Genomic DNA, 21,259 nt, shown 5'->3' with positions numbered 1-21,259 from the left:
ATAAAATCTTATAAATATTTTGGGAAATAATGTGATTAGTACAAAAGATATCGGATTTATTTATATTGGAGTACAATATTAAATCCTAATACCGTTACAAATCATATAAGAGTTTTTGACAATTTATTCTCATGAATTAATATGGGAGTTTGCTATTAAACTTGACACTAAACATGTCATTAATAAAATGACGGTTTTATTTTAACTCATAAAATCCATGTTGATTTTGTTTAGTACAAAACTTAATATGGAAAATAAGTTTTAAGTGGGTGATAGATGAGATGAACAAAAGTGCTCATTTAGTTGCATATATATTTGTGTGAAGAGAATCACAATATATTGAAATGATTTGAAAAACCGTTAAAATAATTTTTATAATCATTCTTCATCTAACGAGCGCGTTATAATATATATTATTTAGCGTAATAATTCTGATCTTATTGGGTTTGAAATGTTTATATATTCTAATGAGCGTATTAGAAAAGGTTGGTTTAGTAAAACCATATGTATTTATAAACACACACTGTGGGATGCGATGCACGGTTTTGTTGTTTGGGAAGTAGGTATTTCGCAGTGTACGAACAAGTTAAAATATATTATTTTGGCGAATTGATGGTTTATACCTTCTAATGAGCGTGTTAGAAATGGTGTTATTCGTATAAACTACTAAGCTTTATAACGGTTTTTACCGTTTATTTCTAAGGAAGCGTCTTAAAACCGATTTTGTAAGCTTTATAAACTACTTACCGTTTATTTCTAACGAGCGTCTTAGAACCGATTTTGTATTTATAAACCATAACCTCTAAAACAGTTTTTTTTAATTGCTTATTTCTAAGGAGCGTCTTAGAACCGCTTTAAATCTTATAAATTAATAAGCTTTATAATCAAGTCTATTCTTTTTATTGTCTAAGGAGTGTCTTAGACGTGGTTCATAAGAATCACAAGTATTAAAAACGATGTAAAATTGGTTATTTCTAACAAGAAGTTAGGAATGGCTTATGTTAATAAGAACCAACATTTTATCGTTTAGTAAAAATTTGTTTATAATGAGCGTATTAGAATCGTTTTATCTTATAAACCATCTACTTCAACGATGTGCAATCGTTTATTTTTCTAACGAGCGTGTTAGAATCGGTTTAGTGTGATAAAACTATATTTTGGTGAACAAACGATTTGTAATCGTTTTAATTTTCTAACGAGCGGGTTAGATAACGTTTTATTTAATAAACATATTTTGGAGTTTATTGTCTTGATTGGTTATCAAAACATAAAACATAAAGTTTATTATTAAAACAATTGCAAACTTAAGATATGACTTGAACGAATAAATCACGTCTTTTGCAATTAATATTGGTTCGTTGCTAGAAAGATAATTAACACATCTTGAACCATATATTAGCTAGTATCGAGTAAATTATTTTGTTAAAACAATTTGTTATTGTTGTGAACATAATTTATTGTTCAACTACTTGTGAGTAGTCTGTCATGTAAACAACTTTATTGTTTTGGACTAGATTTGTCATTGCTCAAGTTTGGAGTTTCAAGATGAAACAACTAACTTGTCTTTATGAATACTTGACAATTTATCATGATATGTCGAAAGACACGATATCAAATGTTTAACTAAATCGTGAGAGTATCATGATAAAAACTATACGTATATTGAAAGGATATACACAAGAATGAAATATATCATTAAGCGTTGAGAGTATCAACATGAGAATTTCACAAAGTGTGAATTCTAATTTGATTACAACATATGAAAAAATATATGTTATTATTATTATTACTATTATTAACATTTATAATAAATCGTTTGAGATTTGTTATAAGAGTTTTACTAATGATGGACTCGTAAATGCTTCTACCACCATCAATTTTGTTTGAACTATGTGGAGGACGTGTCCTTCATTTTGGGAGAGTATCCTAATACATGGTTTCAAGAAAATAAGGTCTTCACCAAAATTGACTTGGATTAAGACTTATGTGTAAGCCCACATAAGTCAAATGTTAAAGCCTTGAAGATCAAGGGAAAAAGAGTTGTGTTCTTGAACTGAATGATAAAGTCATGTGATATACATATGCATGCGCGTCACGTTCAGTTAGTTTTGTTACTTAATTTTTATGCATAAGTTAATTAATTTGCATGTAGTTTTCATTTTGTTTGTTTTTAGTTTGTTTGTGTAAGTTTATACCATGATTAGAGATCATGAGGTAGTGGGTAGTTTTTATTTTCTTGTAACCATAACTATATAAAAATCATGGATGTGAAATACAAGGCAGATGTTTATGGTTTAAAGGTTTTCTTGGTTAATTTTATCTTAATGGATTTTGAGTAAAATTGATTGTCTATGCTAGCTCGATTTTGGCATCTCGAGTGGTGTTGTTAGACACGATTTCTTATCCGGAGTGGTGTGTCTGTATCTTCGGTTAAAAATCGCAGCCCGACTGTTTGTTTCGGTGGTGAATCTGTATCCGAAACGAGCCGTTGATCTATCTCTTAAATATTCATTTTAATTCCTACACGTTACCGGTGATTTTGCTATCATTTGGTATCAGAGCCGAACGTTCCGTTTCGACTCGTCTATCTTCTATCCATAAAAAAATCCGGCAAAAAAAAGGGTGCTAGCAATGGCTTATGAGAAGAGCACGATTGAACATCAATTAAGAGACCTACAAGATCAGTTTCATGAGTTTACTCTTCGTTTACAAAGACAGAAGTTAAAGTCCATTGAAGATCAGATTTGGGATGTAACTCTCACGATCCACAAACATGACAGACGTTATATAAAGCATAAGATGGAATCCATTCAAGAAGAAATTCGGGAGTTATCCATGTTGGTGCATAAATTTAACAACCAACGGGGAAGCAATGGTTTGAGTTCCAAACCTGATGTAACTACAAAGTTCAGCACTTCACAGTGCTTAAACAAGACCGGCATGTTTGTTGGCTTTGAAGTGTCCGAGAATCCTTGGGGGTGACAATGAATCAAAGGAAGAAAATGCCTCAGATCAAGAACGCTTATCCGATGACGGACCTCGATATGATGAAGAAGAAGTTGTTCCCGATGAAAAGGAATGTCAATTTTTGGAGCGAGTTTTATATGAGATCACCGATCCAGGAGACGTAGAAGTCATATTCGATGATGGTACCAATAGTTCAGAAATTTTACGTCCCAACAACACATAATTTAAAGAGGGAAGGGACAAGGAATTAAAGCCACGGCACACGGAAACAAAGTTGCATCAAAATATTGGTTTCTATGTGACCATGATCTTCATTCAAATTATGCAGCACCCATTGAGGATTTCGTTCCGGTTACCGTCTCGTTTCAAATTATGCACCAATGGATACCCACCGGAAATACCTCCGGAGCCGCCACCTGATTTTAGTGTTCAAAGTTTGAGGTCAAAATTTTTCCAAGAATGGGAGGATGATATACATATGCATGCGCGTCACGTTCAAATAGTTTTGTTACTTAATTTTTATGCATAAGTTAATTAATTTGCATGTAATTTTCATTTTGTTTGTTTTAAGTTTGTTTGTGTAAATTTATACCATGATTAGAGATCATGAGGTAGTGGGTAGTTTTTATTTTCTTGTAACCATAACTATTTAAAGATCATGGATGTGAAATACAAGGCAGATGTTTATGGTTTAAAGGTTTTCTTGGTTAATTTTATCTCAATGGATTTTGAGTAAAATTGATTGTCTATGCTAGCTCGATTTTGGCATCTTGAGTGGTGTTCTTAGACACGATTTCTTATCCGAAGTGGTGTGTCTGTATCTTCGGTTAAAAATCGCAGCCCGACTGTTTGTTTCGGTGGTGAATCTGTATCCGAAACGAGCCGTAGATCTATCTCTTAAATATTCATTTTAATTCCTACACGTTACCGGTGATTTTGCTATCATCATGTTTTGTAACATGAAATAATCTAAAGATTTTTTCTAAACATTGAAGTTTGTGGTGTGTCTAAGTGAATGTGAACAAGGTATATATGGTGTTATACCTTGAGGCTGTGAAGGATCAGAATGATGGATCTTCTGTTCACATGCTAAAGTATTGTAGTCTAAAGCATGCTAGACTAGTACTTAGTTAATTATGGTACTCCTCGGAGACTAATTAACTTTATATATTCAAAACGTATATATTGACACACAACGAATTCGTGTGTAGAGAAAGTTGAAAGATACTTTCATTCATTATAAGGAAGTGCATTAAACTCATTGGTTTGATGACAAACTTATGACAATGACATATGTTGGTTGGTCAACTCAAAAGCTATTGAGTACCAAAATAAACATTGATGAACTCGGTGATACAATGAGACAACTCTTGTTCAAATCATGGGTATCTAAATGTCGTTATAAACATTTTTTGTCATAAGTAAGGTTATACAAATAGTAGTTCAAATGGCAAGAAATGTGGGGGGTGAGAGATTTAAGAACCGACCATTTGGGTATGTAAAATTGGTTGTATGAGAAGATTCTCAAACACGTAGAAAGGGAGAACCTTTCATTACCCCATTTGGATTCTATCCAATGACACTTAAATGTGGGAGTAACTTGCATTTGAATATTGGGCATATATTTGGTTGCTAATGTTTGTCAATAAGAATTTTGTGATCCAAATAGATATTGCAAACACGTGTTCGCCTAAAACATAATATTTATGTTCTTCTAAGACATTTATTATAACAAGGTTTAAGGTGATACCTGTTGTTATAGTCATGGAAGCTTGTATATAGGCAAATTAACTTACAAGTTAAGAACACATCATAACAACTCATCTCAAACTAAAATTATCTACAAATGACTTGACAAAGTCATAGATAATATTTTGGATCCAACAACACGAGGGTTGACGAGAGATGAAGTTGTGGAATGAGACTAAAGCCCTTGGGAAAAAGGAAGTATGAGGGAAATCTAACTTAGCAGACTGGAGATCCCAAGAGCTAAGTTCAATAGGACAACTTAATCATATAACCGAAGGGTAGTCACTGTGGGGGCGTCGCTAATGTATATGTTTACATACAAGCTAATATATATATATATATATATATATATATATATATATATATATATATATATATATATATATATCCTCCAAAAACAAAAAATAAAAGGAGTTTAATTACTTCCTAGTCCATTCCAATTAACAACGGTGACATGTTGTGAGGTTAAGCATAATGTATGGTTGATGATTTTGTGTAAATCGTGTTAACCTTAATGTTTTTAATGATTTAAGATAAAATCACCTATGTGAAAGAGAAGTGGGGTCGCTTCGAATGAAACTGTGCGGTGCGCAATTCTTAGAGCTTTCACAGAACCAAGCTAGTGTTCCATGACCATAACGGACACGACAGTGAAGGGATGTGCACAGCTAAGGAGAATATTGTGTGAAGCATATTGTCGTTTCCACAAATGGGGGTCTGTTCAAAGACATCGCGTCTACAAACCGCAAGGAGGCTAAGTATGCTTCACAAAGGAAGGTTCAAAGGGTAACACCTACCTATCCTGCAATACTCAACTGTCGAGGTTTTCATTGGAAATTTTGTGTGTTTTGATTGATCTCCATTCATGTGGGCGATTGTTGGAAAAATTTATTAGTGAAAATGGGTTTTTCACTAACTTTGGACACAAATAATATATTTATATATGTGTTGTATAAATATTGATTTGAGTGTCCAAAACGGAGCGTAGATGAATGAATATCAATGCTCGAAGTTGTATGGTTGGAATAACCAAAGAAGAGAAAATTGGATTTATCTTTGACATCGTGTCCCACGTAGGAGCGCATGATTGTCGCGCCTGCATAACGGACTGTTGCGAACAGTTTTTTGGACCTGGTCAAATAGTTTGTTTCAACTCATGTCATGAATAAATATGATGGTTTTGATTCACCACTTAAATCTAATTAAAAGTATTTAACCATGTTAATTACAATAATTAATTTCAAGTTTATTACAAGATTAATTATCTTGTTTATGACTAAATTAATTTTATTGTTTATGACACATTAATTTTGGTTGAGTATTTCTCATTTTGTGTAAGTATATAATGAACTTGTTGGTTCATGTTGTAATAACACTTAAATATATTTTGGAGTCACTTACACACACTCATGACAAAATTTAGAGATGAGCACTCTCTATATTTATGTCAAACAACTTCAACAAATTTTCCTACATCTTGATAAACACCAATATAGCCGGTGACTTCATCGGGTTAGTGGCCATCTCCGGCAGTACACATACTGTTCCGGTTGTTGTACCCTGGGAAATAGACGCGCTTGAGAGTAGGCAAGAAATCTGTTTTAAGGGCCCCGTGTCTAACACGATCCTCAACCAAAACCGTTACCCAATTTCAATAAACGAATTGTTGTTTTGAAGAAACATTTGATGAAGACTCAAGTGAAGAAGACTCGTGACATGGATGCTAGAAGAAAGCTTATGGAAGCACTCCTAGTAAGATATGGATTGAATCATTTCGGTGTATAAATTTGTATTTTATATTCTTTTTATGTACTTTTGTAAACGGTATTGTACTAAGTGAATTTCTCACGATTAACGAGAGTATCGTTATTATATTTTTATTATTATCTTAACTAAAAGTGAACCACTTTTCCTACAAGTTCACTACTTTTAGACAAGGTACACATGTCACGCGCACACTATATATACAACTTCAATACTTCATATTGAATTAACATTAAACTTATCGCGATCGTGCCACGTTTCCATGACTAAAACACTTGAATGTAATGTCACACCGTTTATTGAATCCTTATCTTCGTGTATTGCAACCTAATTTCACCCCAACCACCTGCTATAACTTTAATAGCATATACAACATATATCCCGAGACTCGAGTGTGGTGTACCATCAAAGATGAAAGGACTTGTGATAGTTGTGTTGGCAATGCTAGTCATAGCTGAGTTCATGGTGCAGCCAAACGAAGCCATTACTTGTACTGCTGTTAACAAGTTGCTTGGATCATGCTTAAACTTCCTAAAGGAAGGTGGGACTCCACCGCTCAGTTGCTGCGACGATTTGCAGAGGATTCAAAACGCGACCCCGACTAAGGCTGATAGGCAAACCGCATGCTGTTGTGCGAAAGAAACAGCAATTGCGTATGCATTTAACGAGACTTTCGCTAGGGACATTGCTGCTAAATGTAGAATTACTTTGAGCGTACCAATTAGTCCTACTGTTGACTGTTCCACGTGAGTACTAAATTAGTAAATTTAATTAAACCTAAGTTTATATAAACTGTTAATTAATGTTTGCATGTGAATTGTGATGTATGTGAATTTTCTTAAGTGCTAATTAATTCATTTTAACTTTTGATGATGCAGTGTTTCATTATGAGAGTTATACAAATGGCGTGGCAGTACTGAATTAAGTTAGAATAATTACGTGTAATATGACGTTGTGTTTGGCAGTTCATGGCCTTAGTGAGCTTGGTGTATTGAATAAACTATAAATATATGTGATACTGTGATTGATGCCGTTTGTTTGGTCAAAAATATGTATCAATACGTAGTAAATGAAATTTGAATCGTCTCCACAAGGAAACTTGTGGTTATCTTTAGTTTGAACGCTTTTTACTTAAATATTAAAAAGCAAATAATTTTAATTTAGTTTTGAAAACGATAATGAAAAAAAAAACAATATTCTCCAAGGTTCACGTTCGTTAATCACAATTGATCCTACTAAGTAGTGGGGAGCCATTAACAACGACCAAGTACCAGCCCCATAAATTGATAACACGAAACAGACTGAATCATTAGCGATCGGTCCAGTCCTCGAGTTTCATTTTCCAATGTATTTGGTTTCCATTTCACGCTTGGTTTTGTGCTACAAAGCCGTGTTAAACACATACTTGAAATACAAATCACATCATACATTCATTAACTAGTATCAACTATTTATAAATATTACGTACGTTATTATAAAACGTCTTAAGGAAAATTTAATGTGTACTTTTAACCTTCTAGACATCTATATCTATAATATATATAAACGAAGATCTAAAAATCATATGTGTCGTGATATGGTCGCTCCCTCCTTTTATGAAAGCCACTAGATTGCTTGATTTTTAAATGGAGGCTTCTCATGCATTTGATCCGAATTCACGGGTATGAGTCTTACCAAACCCATATATACCTTAAACGGGTTATAACATCTCATTAAATCTCATTACATTAAAGTTTAATCTCACCAAATATTTGATGTAAAATCCCTATAAAATAGGGATACATTAAAAATTAATATATGATATTTTTAAAATATATTATTATAAATAAGAAACAATTTTATGGTAAAAAAATAAACGGGTATTGGATCTCACCAAACTCATATAATTTTAAACTGAGTTATAACATCTCATTTATTTGTGAAACCTTTTATCATCAAACCATAAGTATATTCTTAACTTACATACAATAAATAAAATTAAAATTCAAAAAATATATAAATACTAAAAACAAATAATATAAAACAACCCCCGTAACACGGAGGGGGGGGATAAAAACTAGTATATAATAATGACTATTTTAAAACTTTCAATGCAATTCAGTTACTAAAAAAACAAATTAAATTAGTGTAACGTCCAAATTTCTTTTTCTATAATAAAAGAAAATATCGAAATAAATGGGCGGTTGAGATATATATATATATATATATATATATATATATATATATAGTGTTAGTATCATTTAAGAACTCTAAAAAAGTTAAGAACTCTTAGGAACTCTATACAACCAAACATTTATTTAATTTTTTTATATATTAACATTATTTAAGAGTAGTTTTATCATATTTTATATAAAAAATTTTGATTACATATATATATATATAAATAACAAGTTACATATGTATAAAATTTATGTACTAACAAATTTACATAGGTGTAAAACAAAACATAGATATGTATACAAACAAATTTTGAAAATTTTAATCGTAAATATAGATATAAAAAATGTTAAAGTTACACACAACTAACATTAACATACAAAAATTTTAATAAAAAACATTAGTTTTCAAGAGTTCTTTCAAGTTCTTAAATAATTTAACAGTTCTGAATGATACTCCTATATATATATATATATATATATATTTCAAAGAAACTCACAAATGTGCTCTCAGGTCAACATTCGCCTCCAAAGGTTGCTTGGGTACACCACTGCTGACTATTTCAGCATTGTGATGGAAGTCCCGGGAATTGAGGTGGCGCACATTGAGTTGAACTCCGTGAAGGACTTCAAGGCTGTGTCCCTTTATGGGGCATTCCATACTCAGGTCAACGTTCGCCTCCAAAGGCTTAAGGACTCCACCTACACCTTGGACGGCATGTGGGAGAGGATCATGCCCTCTCACACTCCAGAAGAGAATCCGGATGTAGATTCAGATACGAAATCTGATGGTAGGACTCCAGAAGCTGAGAATCCGATGGATGTAGATTCAGATATGGAATCTGATGCTAGGAATAAGTTTTTTGTAATTAGTTTTTCTATATTAATGTAATGTAATTATTATATTTTGGTATTAACTGTAACCATTTTGACAGGTAGTATGCAGTTATACACTCAACAACCAACTATAAAACAATAGAGACTTTAACTACTGTAATAAAACTGGTGACTGAAATTTATTAGTTTTATTGCAATAAAAGCCTAATAAATTTCAGTCACCAGTTTTATTGTAGTCATTAAAGTCTCTGTTGTTTTATAGTTGGTTGTTGAGTGTATAACTGCATACTACCTGTCAAAATGGTTTCCACACGCTTTGGAAACGCTCACAAGATAATATATCTTGGAAATATACATCACGCTAGTAGTACGCTTTAAATAAACTATATCTTACTAGATATGCTACAAATCAACTTAACTACATTAAATTACTGTCTCAATTAACAAAAATTAAATTTTATGTCTATTTTTTTATTCACTCACACTAACATCTATTTTAAAGTTAATTAAAAAAACTACATCCAATACGCTTTACATACGCTTAAACCAAAATATAATAATAACATTTACAGTTAATACCAAAATATAATAATTACATTACATTAGTATAGAAAAACTAATTCCTAACATCAGATTTCATATCTGGATCTACATCCATCGGATTCTCAGCTTCTGGAGTCCTACTATCAGATTCTGTATCTGAATCTGCATCCGGATTCTCTTCTGGAGTATGAGAGGGCATGATCCTCTCCCACATGCCGTCTGAGGTGTAGGTGGAGTCCTTAAGCCTTTGGAGGCGAATGTTGACCTGAGTATGGAATGCCCCAAAAAGGGACACAGCCTTGAAGTCCTTCACGGAATTCAACTCAATGTGCGCCACCTTAATTCCCGGGACTTCCATCACAATGCTGAAATAGTCAGCAGTGGTGTACCCAAGCAACCTAACCATTCGGTTAAGTTGTTGGTACGTGAAGGTTTGAGGGTGGACATAGTCCACAAACCTCACCCTTTGATTCTTCCGGACGGCGCCGTAAGAAAAGTGGAAAACAATGGTGAAAAAGGTGGGGTCGTAGTAGATGGGGGCATGAGTACGCGGTTCACGTACGATCCATGTTGAAGCCACTTATCGAAAATTAATCGGAAGAAGGTGATTGTGGATTGTGATTGTGATTTGCTGGATTGTGATTATGATTGTGGATTGTGACTGGTATTTAAACACCATCGGAACCCGGCGGTACATCTCCCTGACAATTTGAAATTGGCGGCACAAGAAACTGAAAAGACAATGATGACGTAGCCACTCGTCAAATCAACGTGTGGCCATTAATTACGTTTGGACACACTTAAAAATATTTTAGTGTGATCCTTTATCACTTATAGCCACACATAATAAGTGTATATGTGACAATAAAAACTTAGAAAAAATAAAACTAAGATACTCTTTGGTCACACAACTTCGTATAAGTGGCCATTAATTACATTTGGACACACTTAAAAATATTTAAGTGTGACCATTTATCACTTATATCCACACATAATAAGTGTATCCGTGACAATAAAAAAATTAAGAAAAATAAAAGTAAACTACTCTTTGGTCACACAACCTCGTATAAGTGGCCATATATTTTAAGCGTTTTAACCACATTACTGATAAATACAATGGTTGTTCGTCATATTTCGCCACTTTATTAAAAATGTGGCTAACAAATGTGACATTAGGTCACACAACGTAATATAAGTGGCTATATCTTTTACCTTTTAGACACATCTCTTATCAATACAGTAGCCATTCGTCACATTTGGCCACACTATTAAAACATGTGGCTAGTTAAATGTCACAGTTTGTGGCTAATGCATGTGTTTTTGGTCACATGTATCAAAGATCAAACAAACTATGACTGTAGGTCACATTTCGCCACACGTTTTTATAATGTGGCTAGCTTTTGTCACAGTTTTTTTCAAAGTGTGGTGAAAAGTACCTGAGTAGGTATAGAATGGTCACATGAAAAATAACATGTGTGGCCAAAACATTCTAAAAGGTTTTTAAACATGGTCAAAGACCTTTTAGCCACACATTTAATGTGGCAAATCGCCCAGACCACATGTGTGGCTAAAAGGCGATATTAACGTAGTGAACGGAAATTTGGGAACAAAATATTGAAGATGTTGCCCACTATTGCCCGTTGTTGAAAACACTCAAACTGAACCAAAAAGCTGATAGATTATCGTATGGCAGTGATAATGACATAGATTACATTCTTAGTATGCAGGATGATAGCGCTTTGGCAATTGGGAGGCACTTACGTGCGTTAACTCACCTGGAACTCATTGGGAACATCATGACAAACCACGGGTTGCAATACATTCTGAGAAGTTGCTGTCACCTTGAATCACTTGACATGCGTCGTTGCCGGAACATGTGGGGTCTACGCGAAGACTTGGGGAAAAAATGTTCACAACAGATTAAGAATGTAAAATTTCCTTGTGATGATCTTAAGGGGCATCCATATGCTCGTGATGTTTTATATGAACCTGAATATGAATCTGATTATCTACCTTGGGAAGTATATGATCCATATGATCACCTATATGATGATGACTACACACTCACAACCAATAATAATGATAACTTTGACGACTTGGATGCTGTGGAGCCTTGAGAGGTGAATTGTTGTGTGGTTTTATGAACGTAATATCATGTTTGGATACTAATTGTGTTTGATGTTTTTCTTTTGAATGTGTAGTAGAACAGTCTTCTGTTTGCTCAAGCATGGTAAATCAGGGTATCTATATTCTGATGATGTTATCTCCAGTTAATGAAACTTGTTACTTTGGTAGATTCTAGAGTTGTTTGTTTTGGAGTATTCGTTTCTTGGAGTTTAAAAGCATTTTCTTTATGGTTGTAGAACCTGTTTGTTTTGGAATATTATTGATTGTTGGAGTTAAAATGCATTTCGTTTACGGTTGCGGAACCTGTTTGTGTTGGAGTTAATGTTTGTTGGAGTTTTAATGCATTTCCTTTATGGTTGTAGAACCTGTTTCAGATTGTTGAAATGACTAATGTGTACAATTTCCCATATACCTTTTTTCTTTTGGTCCCCACTTGACACATGTCAATTATTTATGGCTTCTCACACTTCTTATTTTTGTCACCCTTTGTAGAATAACTTGACCCTAATAATATATATAATAATATATATAGGGGAGGGTTATCCTAAAAATAATTACTTTCCTAAAAAGACTAAGAATAAATCATAGCCATTGGATCATGTTAATCAATGTTTCAGATTTAAAATTACCAATAATCGACATAGTTTCCTAGAATTGTTCTTTCACCATCATTTGTAATGCCAAGTGTCAAAAATTTGTTGATTCTTACCATTCATAGGAAACTTCTTATTCTTATTTGAACCCTTTTCTATATATATATATATATATATATCATCATCATCATCGTACTCAGTATATCCCACCAATAGCAAAGCTATGGTAGGGTCTGAGGAGGGTAAGATGTAGACAGCCTTACCTCTACCTCATGGGGATAGAGAGGCTGCTTCCGGTGAGACCCCCGGCTCGATAGTAGTTTTGCATCAAGCCTTGGACATATTATATAAGGCACATAGCACTCAATCATCGGGACGCCGGCTGATTGGTGCATGTACCCTTGTCTTTCGGCTATCAACGCCACCACATGATGCATGATTAACCTTCCATCACTTTTAACGTTATTTTCACAAAATTAGTAAAATAACGTCAAAATTAGTGCAATTTTACTTTTGCCCACCCGAGGGTTCACACATATATACATTATATGCGCGCACCGCAAGCAGGGCACTATATATATATAACACATATCCATACATGCCGGCCCCACCACCTGAAATTGGCCTCTTCTTCCAGGCGACGAGAAGAGCTCGCCCCCGGCCCTTTTCACCTAAAAATCGCCGCGGGGTGGGGGTGGGGGGGCGGTGTTTGCGCTCAAAATCGCCTAAAGTGTAGCCCCATTACATATGGCCTAGACGTGAAAGAGCTACACATGCATAGTATGGATTATGGAAGCAGTCTACAAATGCAATTAATGTTTTCTCTTTTTTGTGTTATTTATTCTTTTTGTTTTGATGTGACAGAATGAATATTATGACATGTTATTAATTAAAAAAAATATAACACCAATGGTGAGCATTTTCTATGTATAGTGAAACGGATGCCCAACACATTGCCGTGTAGGCATCTAACGTATCCAATTCAATGTAACGCTCGCTTAATAGAGACGGAACACATAAACTATACAACATATATATTACATTATGTTTGGATTGAGTTTGGAAAATGTTTATTGACTTTTTTAAAAAGTTAGAATTTGAGGCTTTTGAAAAACTGTTTTTTAACCCTCTCAAACAGCTAAAATAAAAATTATTTTTATGATTGCCAAACATATTTTAACTTATTGGTTTTTTGAAAACACCAATAAGCCAATAAACCTTTTTCAAACTAAATTCCAAACATGCTCTGACTAAAATGGTTACTTGAAAACCCCAATAGTAGCACCTGGACCATCAAATAAAAGCAACCATTACAACCAATCCGACCTAAGAGCATTCTCAACTAATCTCTCATCTCTATCTCTATAATTATACGAAAAAACACTATATTTCTCTCTTATGTTCAATTAAATAATGTTTTTTATACTTTTATCATTTTGGTTTTCTTTCTCCAATTCAACAAATATTAAACCTAGTTATAACATTTTGAAAATAAATAGTATCCTTTAGCAAAGTGTAAAAAACATTATTAAACCTGGTTATAGCATCATTACAGTTTTCTACTCACAACCAATTTAACAAATATTTAAAAATAAATAGGGATAAACAATGGTTATGCTAAACGTACCCTACTCGTGTACTTGTCATACCCCTTCATCTATACTTTCAATTCCTTTAACAATTTTATTTGATATATTATCACCCTATAATATTTTTAGTCATTTCAAGTTTCTCTTATTAAATCAAATACTATAAGGTTTATTTTTCCTTTTTTTTGTTTTCTCTCTTTTTGTGTTTCTCATTATTTATCATAAAAGTTAATATTTATTATCATTATAAAACGTATTTACAGAATAATGATATAACGCCTTTATAAGACTTTTTGTATATATTTATCTTTTAATATGCCTCTCGTCCGACAAAAAGGAAATCATTAAAAAAATTTTTGATATGTCCAAATGTATGAGATTAATGTCACATGAGAATAAAACTAACTTGTTGATCAAGTTGTAGGTTATTTAATCTATTATATTAATGAAAAACATTTGTTTCTTTTTTAAAATAATCTATCTTTAAAAATTATATAAAAAGAATGAAAAACTCTCTAAAAATATTAAAACACTTACAGAAAATTTTTTTTCTTTGTAATTTAAAAAACGTTTTTTTTACGTAAACATTTTTTTGTTATTAAAAAAATGTTTTATAGTATGAAAAAAAGGAAAAGAAAAACAATTTAAACAAAAATAATTTTTTTTAAATAATAATGATAATAAAAGATTACAAAATGATAAAGAAACAATATATATGTTTAAATCGTATTAACGTAAAACTTGAGGGAGAGGATACATTTAGTAAAAATGAAGGGAAATAAAGTATGTTTAGCAATACCCTAAACAAAGTTTTCTAAAAAAAAAGATCACTACATTTTCTCCCTCCACCCTATAATTTACATTCACAACTCAAAACTTCACCCTATAATTTGCAAACTTGTCTCACATAATTTTGGGAGATATGATGAGCATGCTCTAAGAAAAATTAATTGACTAGGCAATAGACATATAGGCAGATATTACCTGGTTTACAGATTTACCGCGACATGCCAAAATCAGTTAATCATGCTATCAGGATCCTAATTAGAGACAACTAGACCCCATAATCGTGATAACATGAAACGGACCGAATCATTAGCAGTCGGTTCAGTCTTGAGTTTGATTTTCCAATGTATTCGACTATTCGGTTTCCATTTTACGCATGGTCGGTTTTGTTTACCAGGGCGGTGTTAAACACACACTTGTAATAAAAATCACATCATACATTAACTATTTATAAATATTACGTTATTTTAAAAACGTCTTAAGGAAAATTTAATGTGCACTTTTAACCTTCTAGACTAATAATAACTAATTTAAAATTTTCAATTCGTCAGTTACTAAAAAAATTTTTTGAATTAGTGTAACGTCCAAACATTTATGCGCTTTTTCTAAAATAAAATATCTAAATAAATGGGCGGTTGATATATATATGTTTCAAAGCAACGCACAAACGTGTTCTTCATAACCGCCTCCATCAGCCGATTCTCTCAGTGTAATGTGAGTTAAATTTCTCTAATTTCTTCATGTGTAATGTGACTTAAATTTCTCTAATTTCTTCATGAATCGATGCATGCATGTTTTCATTGTTTCAGTTGTTCAATGGTTTCAATTTTTTTTTTCTCTCTTTTTTTTCCTATATATAGTGGCAATGGCTTCAAAATCAAAGTTAAAATGTGAACAACCAACAAGGAACTGGTCGGAGCTTCCGTCAGATTTAACCATCAATATTCTCCAAAGACTTGGTGCGGTTGACCCACTTGAGAATGCCCAAAAAGTGTGCACCGCTTTGCGTAAAGTCTGCAAGGATCCTGCCATGTGGAGGGTCGTTCGTATGGAAGCATGTCTAGATGATCCAGTTAGAAGGGCCGCATACAAGGAGATGTGTAAGCAGGCTGTAGACAGAAGCCAAGGTCAATTGCTTGATTTAACAGTCCGCTATGGTGATTATGAGCTTCTTCTCTTCATTGCTGACAGGTATGCACGACTGATTATTAATTATATGCAATCTGCGTTTGTATCTTTTTTTAACGATTGAATTTCTTATATATTATTTGGATTTGCTTTCATTTACAGATCAAGTCAGCTTAGACGTTTGGAACTTGTGAAGTTCCGCCATATCTTTAACGAAGAATGGGGTGAAGCTTTCAAGAAACTACCACTACTGGAGGAACTCGGCTTTATTGAAACGAAAATTTGGGAACACAATATTGAAGATGTTGCCCGCTATTGCCCTTTGTTGAAAACACTCAAATTGAACCAAAAAGCTGATAGATTATCGTATGGTAGTGATGATGACATAGATTACATTCTTAGTATGCAGGATGATAGCGCTTTGGCAATTGGGAGGCACTTACGTGCGTTAACTCACCTGGAACTCATTGGGAACAGCATGACAAACAACGGGTTGCAATACATTCTGAGAAGTTGCTGTCACCTTGAATCACTTGACCTGCGTCGGTGCCGGAACATGTGGGGTCTACGCGAAGACTTGGGGAAAAAATGTTCACAACAGATTAAGAATGTAAAATTTCCTTGTGATGATCTTAAGGGGCATCCATATGCTCGTGATGTTTTATATGAACCTGAATATGATTCTGATTATGTATCTTGGGAAGTATATGATCCATATGATCACCTATATGATGATGACTACACGGCCAATAATAATGATAACTTTGACAACTTGAATGATGTGGAGCCTTGAGGTGAGTTGTTGTGTGGTTTTGTGAATGTAATATGATGTTTGGATACTAATTGTGTTTGATATTTTTTATTTTGAAGGTGTAGTAGAACAGTCTTCTGTTTGCTCAAGAATGGTAAATCGGGGTATCTATATTCTGCTGATGCTATCTCCAGTTTTATGAAACTTGTTACTTTGGTAGATTTTAAAGTTGTTCGTTTTGGAGTTTTAGTTTTTTGGAGTTTAAATGCAGTTCCTTTATGGTTGTAGAACCTGTTTGTTTTGGAGTTATTGTTTGTTTGAGTAAAAATGCATTTTCGTTTATGGTTGTAGAACCTGTTTTAGATTGTTGAAATGACTAATTTTCAGATTTTAATAGTTACAAATTAGTGTTGCTTATGACTCAAACCATCTCGACCGAACCCATCCTGACACGTTATCCATTCTGCTTGTTTTGTTGGGTATAGTTGAAAGTTTTAATAAAATATAGAGTTAATGGCCATTTTCGTCCCTGTGGTTTACTACTTTCGCCACTTCAGTCCAAAATTTTTAATTTTGTCAATTTAGTCCTCATAGTTTTAAATATTAGCCAATTACGTCCCATCCGTCTAACGGCATCCAGCTATGCCGTTAGTTTAAGGGTATTTTTGTCTTTCTCCTTTTAATTTTGAGTTAATGGTCATTTTAGTCCCTGTGGTTTGATATCTTTGCCAATTCAGTCCAAAGTTTAAAAATTTGTCAATTTAATGTTCAGTTTAATTCAGTTTTTTTTATTTTTTATGTTTTTTGTTTATAACCCTGAAGAGCATAATTCAAGCCCAAAACCATCGAGCAACCTCAAATAATGGTATGCGTTTACTCTGTTGACAACAGTAATCATACCCCCCCCCCTTATATTTAGTTTCTAGACATTTCCTAAAATCTTCTCCATGGTGGAATTCAATGGTAAAGTGGTCAAGGTAATTCCCTGAAACCGAATTATACAGAAAAAACTAAAAATTGTTTTGTTGATTAATGTATAATAGTTGATTACGACCCAGATTTTCGTTATGATATGTTAATCTCTAAACCCTAAATATTATGCATTCATCAAAGAAACGATTTTTAGTTTTTTCCGTACAATTCGGTTTCACAGAATTGCTTTGACCACTTTACCATTGAATTCCACCATGGGGGAGAGTTTAGGAACCGTCTAGAAACTAAATACGAGAGGAGGGGGTATGATTACTGTTGTCGACAGAGTAAATGCAGACTTGTTTTGGGCTTGGATAATGCTCTCTAGGGTTATAGAAAAAAAACTGACTTAAATTGACAAAATTTCAAACTTTGGACTGAATTGGCAAAAGTATCAAACCACAGGGACGAAAATGACCAATAACTCAAAATAAAAAGGAGAAAGACAAAAATACCCTTGAACTAACGGCATAGCTGGATGCCGTTAGACGGATAGGACGTAATTGGCTAATATTTAAAACTATGAGGACTAAATTGACAAAAATACAAATTTTGGACTGAAGTGGCGAAAGTAGCAAACCACAGGGACGAAAATGGCTATTAACTCTAAAATATAAACCCTCAATTCCCACAATCTGTAAACAAACACCCTCTCAAGTAACTTGGGTTCACCAGCCAAAGTCTATGCTCGAGCTCGAAATTAAACCACTCAAGCTAGTGAGCCATTGCTGTATGCAACCATGCACTCCAATTTATGATAAAATAAAAATCATAAGCTACAAAAATGCATAAATTTAATTTCAAAAAAACATTCTGGCACTATCATAGCTTATCTATATTAACCTTTCCTGTTCATTATTTTCCTTTCACAATCAAAGATTTTTGGTTTGATTTTAAATGACTATTATTAATGCTTCGAAATTTGATAGATGATAGTAACTGATTTTAAGAATTAGTGAACTCTACTACCAATTCTAAGTAACAAATGATATTCTCAAATGTTTAATGTTTCCGAAATAAAAACTAACGGTGGAAAAAATAAAGGATGATGTTCTTGTTTTATTTTTGCTGTAAGTTCTTGTGACTGAATGTGTGGTTGTTTGTTGCCCAGTGGCTAATTTGGTCTTGGGCTGTTTGTGTTAATCAAGATAGCTGTTAAAAAAAAGTTTCTTCAGTATAAATCAATTATCTACATTCATAACTTCATTTATTACTTTTATCGATAATGGGAATATGGGATATTGGTCTTACATATGAGACGGTTATGTTATTTTAAATTTTTAATTTTTAAGTTAGAATGAGCTGTCCAGCTGCCTTGTCATTTTATCAACTCATAAGACGGTTTTGTCATTTTAGCATGAACATATCTTTGTTTCGTGTAGTTTCGCTCAAGCAATTTGACAACAAATATCCCAATGGTGTAAGGTTCTTTTCTTTTTTTCCTTTTAGCTTTCGAGACTTGCTGGAGATGCATAGATAGGTTCCCAAAGAAGAAAGCAAAGGTTTTTCAAGTGGTTTGTCTTATGACAATATGGAGTCTTTGAAAAGCTAGAAATGATATGATAGGATTTGTGAAGGCTTAGAGATCTTGGGCCCGGTTTTGGCCCATGTTAGGTTTCTTAGGGCCTAAGCTGAAAACCCTAATCGATTATCTATACATACCAACGTGATGTAATTGTAATCTTTACACCTAATCAATGAAATAACCTAGTTGTAGCCCGTGGGTGTAGGTCCCGCGCTGGGACCGAACCACGTAAAATTCTTGTGTCGTTTATTGTTTATATTTCCGTTTATGCGTGTTTATCGTTGTGCATATGTGTGTTGTTTCGCTTCCGCGCGCCGCTTTGTTCATAACAAGTGGTATCAGAGCTTTGGCTCGTTGAACACACGGAAGTGCACGAGAATGATTCGTAGTGGTTTAGACCGTTTCATGTCTGGTTTGTGATTCTAGTTTTAGGGTCGGAAATGTAGCCGATAAAACCTTTGATATCGTCAGTGAATTTTTTTTGTTGTTTGCGCCATTCAAGAAAGAAATAAATATTTTGGAATATTTGGTTTGTGCTTTGGGAGTGGCGTCAATGGTTCAACCAAAAGGTGAAGGTTCGTCTGCATTATTATTATTCTTTTTGCAACAATTGAAACAATACTTTGGTTTTTCATCGGTGGACGTGAAAGAGGAAATAGCCATATTTTTTTTGTTTGTCTTACGTTTATATTGAAACAAAGAAAAGGGGTTTATTTTATTTTTGTGTTTGATCGAGTAGTACCAACTCTTTGGAGCCGGTGATTAGAGTTTGGTTAAAAACTCTTGGATTCGTCGATTTTTAATTAGGGTTTGTGGATTGAATTGTTTTGGGATTGCTACGAGGCATAGCGTTGGCAAGAATTAGTGGTTGGTGTTTGCGAACTAAATTGCGACGGGACCTAGAAGGTTGAAACGAGGAGTACCTAAATTAAATCCTGGGTTCTTGTTTGTTTTGCATTTATATATTCTTTTGGAATATATTTTGTCGATTAGGGTTCTTGGTGAAAGTGCTCTTGGATTCGACCGAGTTAACAAGAGCAAGTCGGTTTATTTGACAGTGTTCGATAGAACAACTGTCAAGTTTAACCCATGCCATTGATGCATCTGTTCATTTTTTCCGATTTGTTCTCGTTTGTTATTTTTATAACTGAAGACGGGATGGTTATGATTGGAATGTTTGTCGGTTATGGATTTTGGTTGATTGGTTTGTTAAAGGGAACTTGGATGTGGTACTAGTGATTAATAAACATGGAGAAAATGGAACCATTGGGTGCGATAGTAACGACATAAGTGAAAAAAGGTTGGTGACAAGTCATGTGATCTATCGCTCGTTTGAATGATCTTTCGGTTAGGGTTTGCGTTAACTATACGGTCATAGAACCCTTGGTACCGCTTGCTTTCCGTTGAAAGTTCGACTGTTGTTATAACTGTTTGCCTATTAGCTGGTCTGGAACTATGAAGTTATTCTTGTTCGATGGTGATTAGTGGTTTGACATTTGAGAGGGATCCTTCGTTCTGGTACAATGTGAAGGTTTTCGCTAGGGAAGTACAGGTGGAGATTTGATTCATGAGTGTTGTTTTGGCATGGTTTTGGGATAACAGAGACAGTGGGAGCTGAGCATAGTTTGACTTAGTGGTGCTGCATGAAGGTGTGTGACATTTTTTTAGAGTCTATGTCCATAGAAGGTAAATTTTTTGCGCCTGAGAATGTGTCGATCAGTGAAGACTCTTGTATTTGAGATTTTGTTTTGCTTCATTTTCTTGTTACCTAC

General features: G+C 33.7%; 3 protein-coding genes across 3 annotated transcripts; all 3 read left to right on the top strand.

Annotated features, from left to right (window-relative positions):
• Window positions 1–6,639: 6,639 nt before the first annotated feature.
• On the top strand, window positions 6,640–7,420 carry LOC143550634 (non-specific lipid-transfer protein AP10-like). The gene is made up of 2 exons (XM_077041251.1): window positions 6,640–7,226; window positions 7,359–7,420. Exons 1-2 carry the CDS (start codon window positions 6,892–6,894, stop codon window positions 7,369–7,371), a joined length of 348 nt encoding a protein of 115 aa, XP_076897366.1. The 5' UTR covers window positions 6,640–6,891; the 3' UTR covers window positions 7,372–7,420.
• Window positions 7,421–9,138: 1,718 nt separating this feature from the next.
• Window positions 9,139–12,133, top strand: LOC143550646 (putative F-box/LRR-repeat protein 22). Its single transcript, XM_077041260.1, has 2 exons — window positions 9,139–9,303; window positions 11,744–12,133. Exons 1-2 carry the CDS (start codon window positions 9,139–9,141, stop codon window positions 12,131–12,133), a joined length of 555 nt encoding a protein of 184 aa, XP_076897375.1.
• A 3,843-nt stretch (window positions 12,134–15,976) lies between these two features.
• Window positions 15,977–17,266, top strand: LOC143550645 (putative F-box/LRR-repeat protein 9). Its single transcript, XM_077041259.1, has 2 exons — window positions 15,977–16,302; window positions 16,402–17,266. The coding sequence occupies exons 1-2, from the start codon at window positions 15,977–15,979 to the stop codon at window positions 17,030–17,032; spliced, it is 957 nt and encodes a 318-aa protein (XP_076897374.1). The 3' UTR covers window positions 17,033–17,266.
• Window positions 17,267–21,259: the final 3,993 nt, after the last annotated feature.

The sequence above is a fragment of the Bidens hawaiensis genome, unplaced genomic scaffold (genome assembly GCF_021521415.1).
Source record: "Bidens hawaiensis isolate Kalapana, Puna unplaced genomic scaffold, B.hawaiensis_p1.1 tig00016121_1, whole genome shotgun sequence".
Classification (NCBI taxonomy): Eukaryota; Viridiplantae; Streptophyta; class Magnoliopsida; order Asterales; family Asteraceae; genus Bidens; species Bidens hawaiensis.
This window is presented reverse-complemented; position numbering and strand designations above follow the sequence as displayed.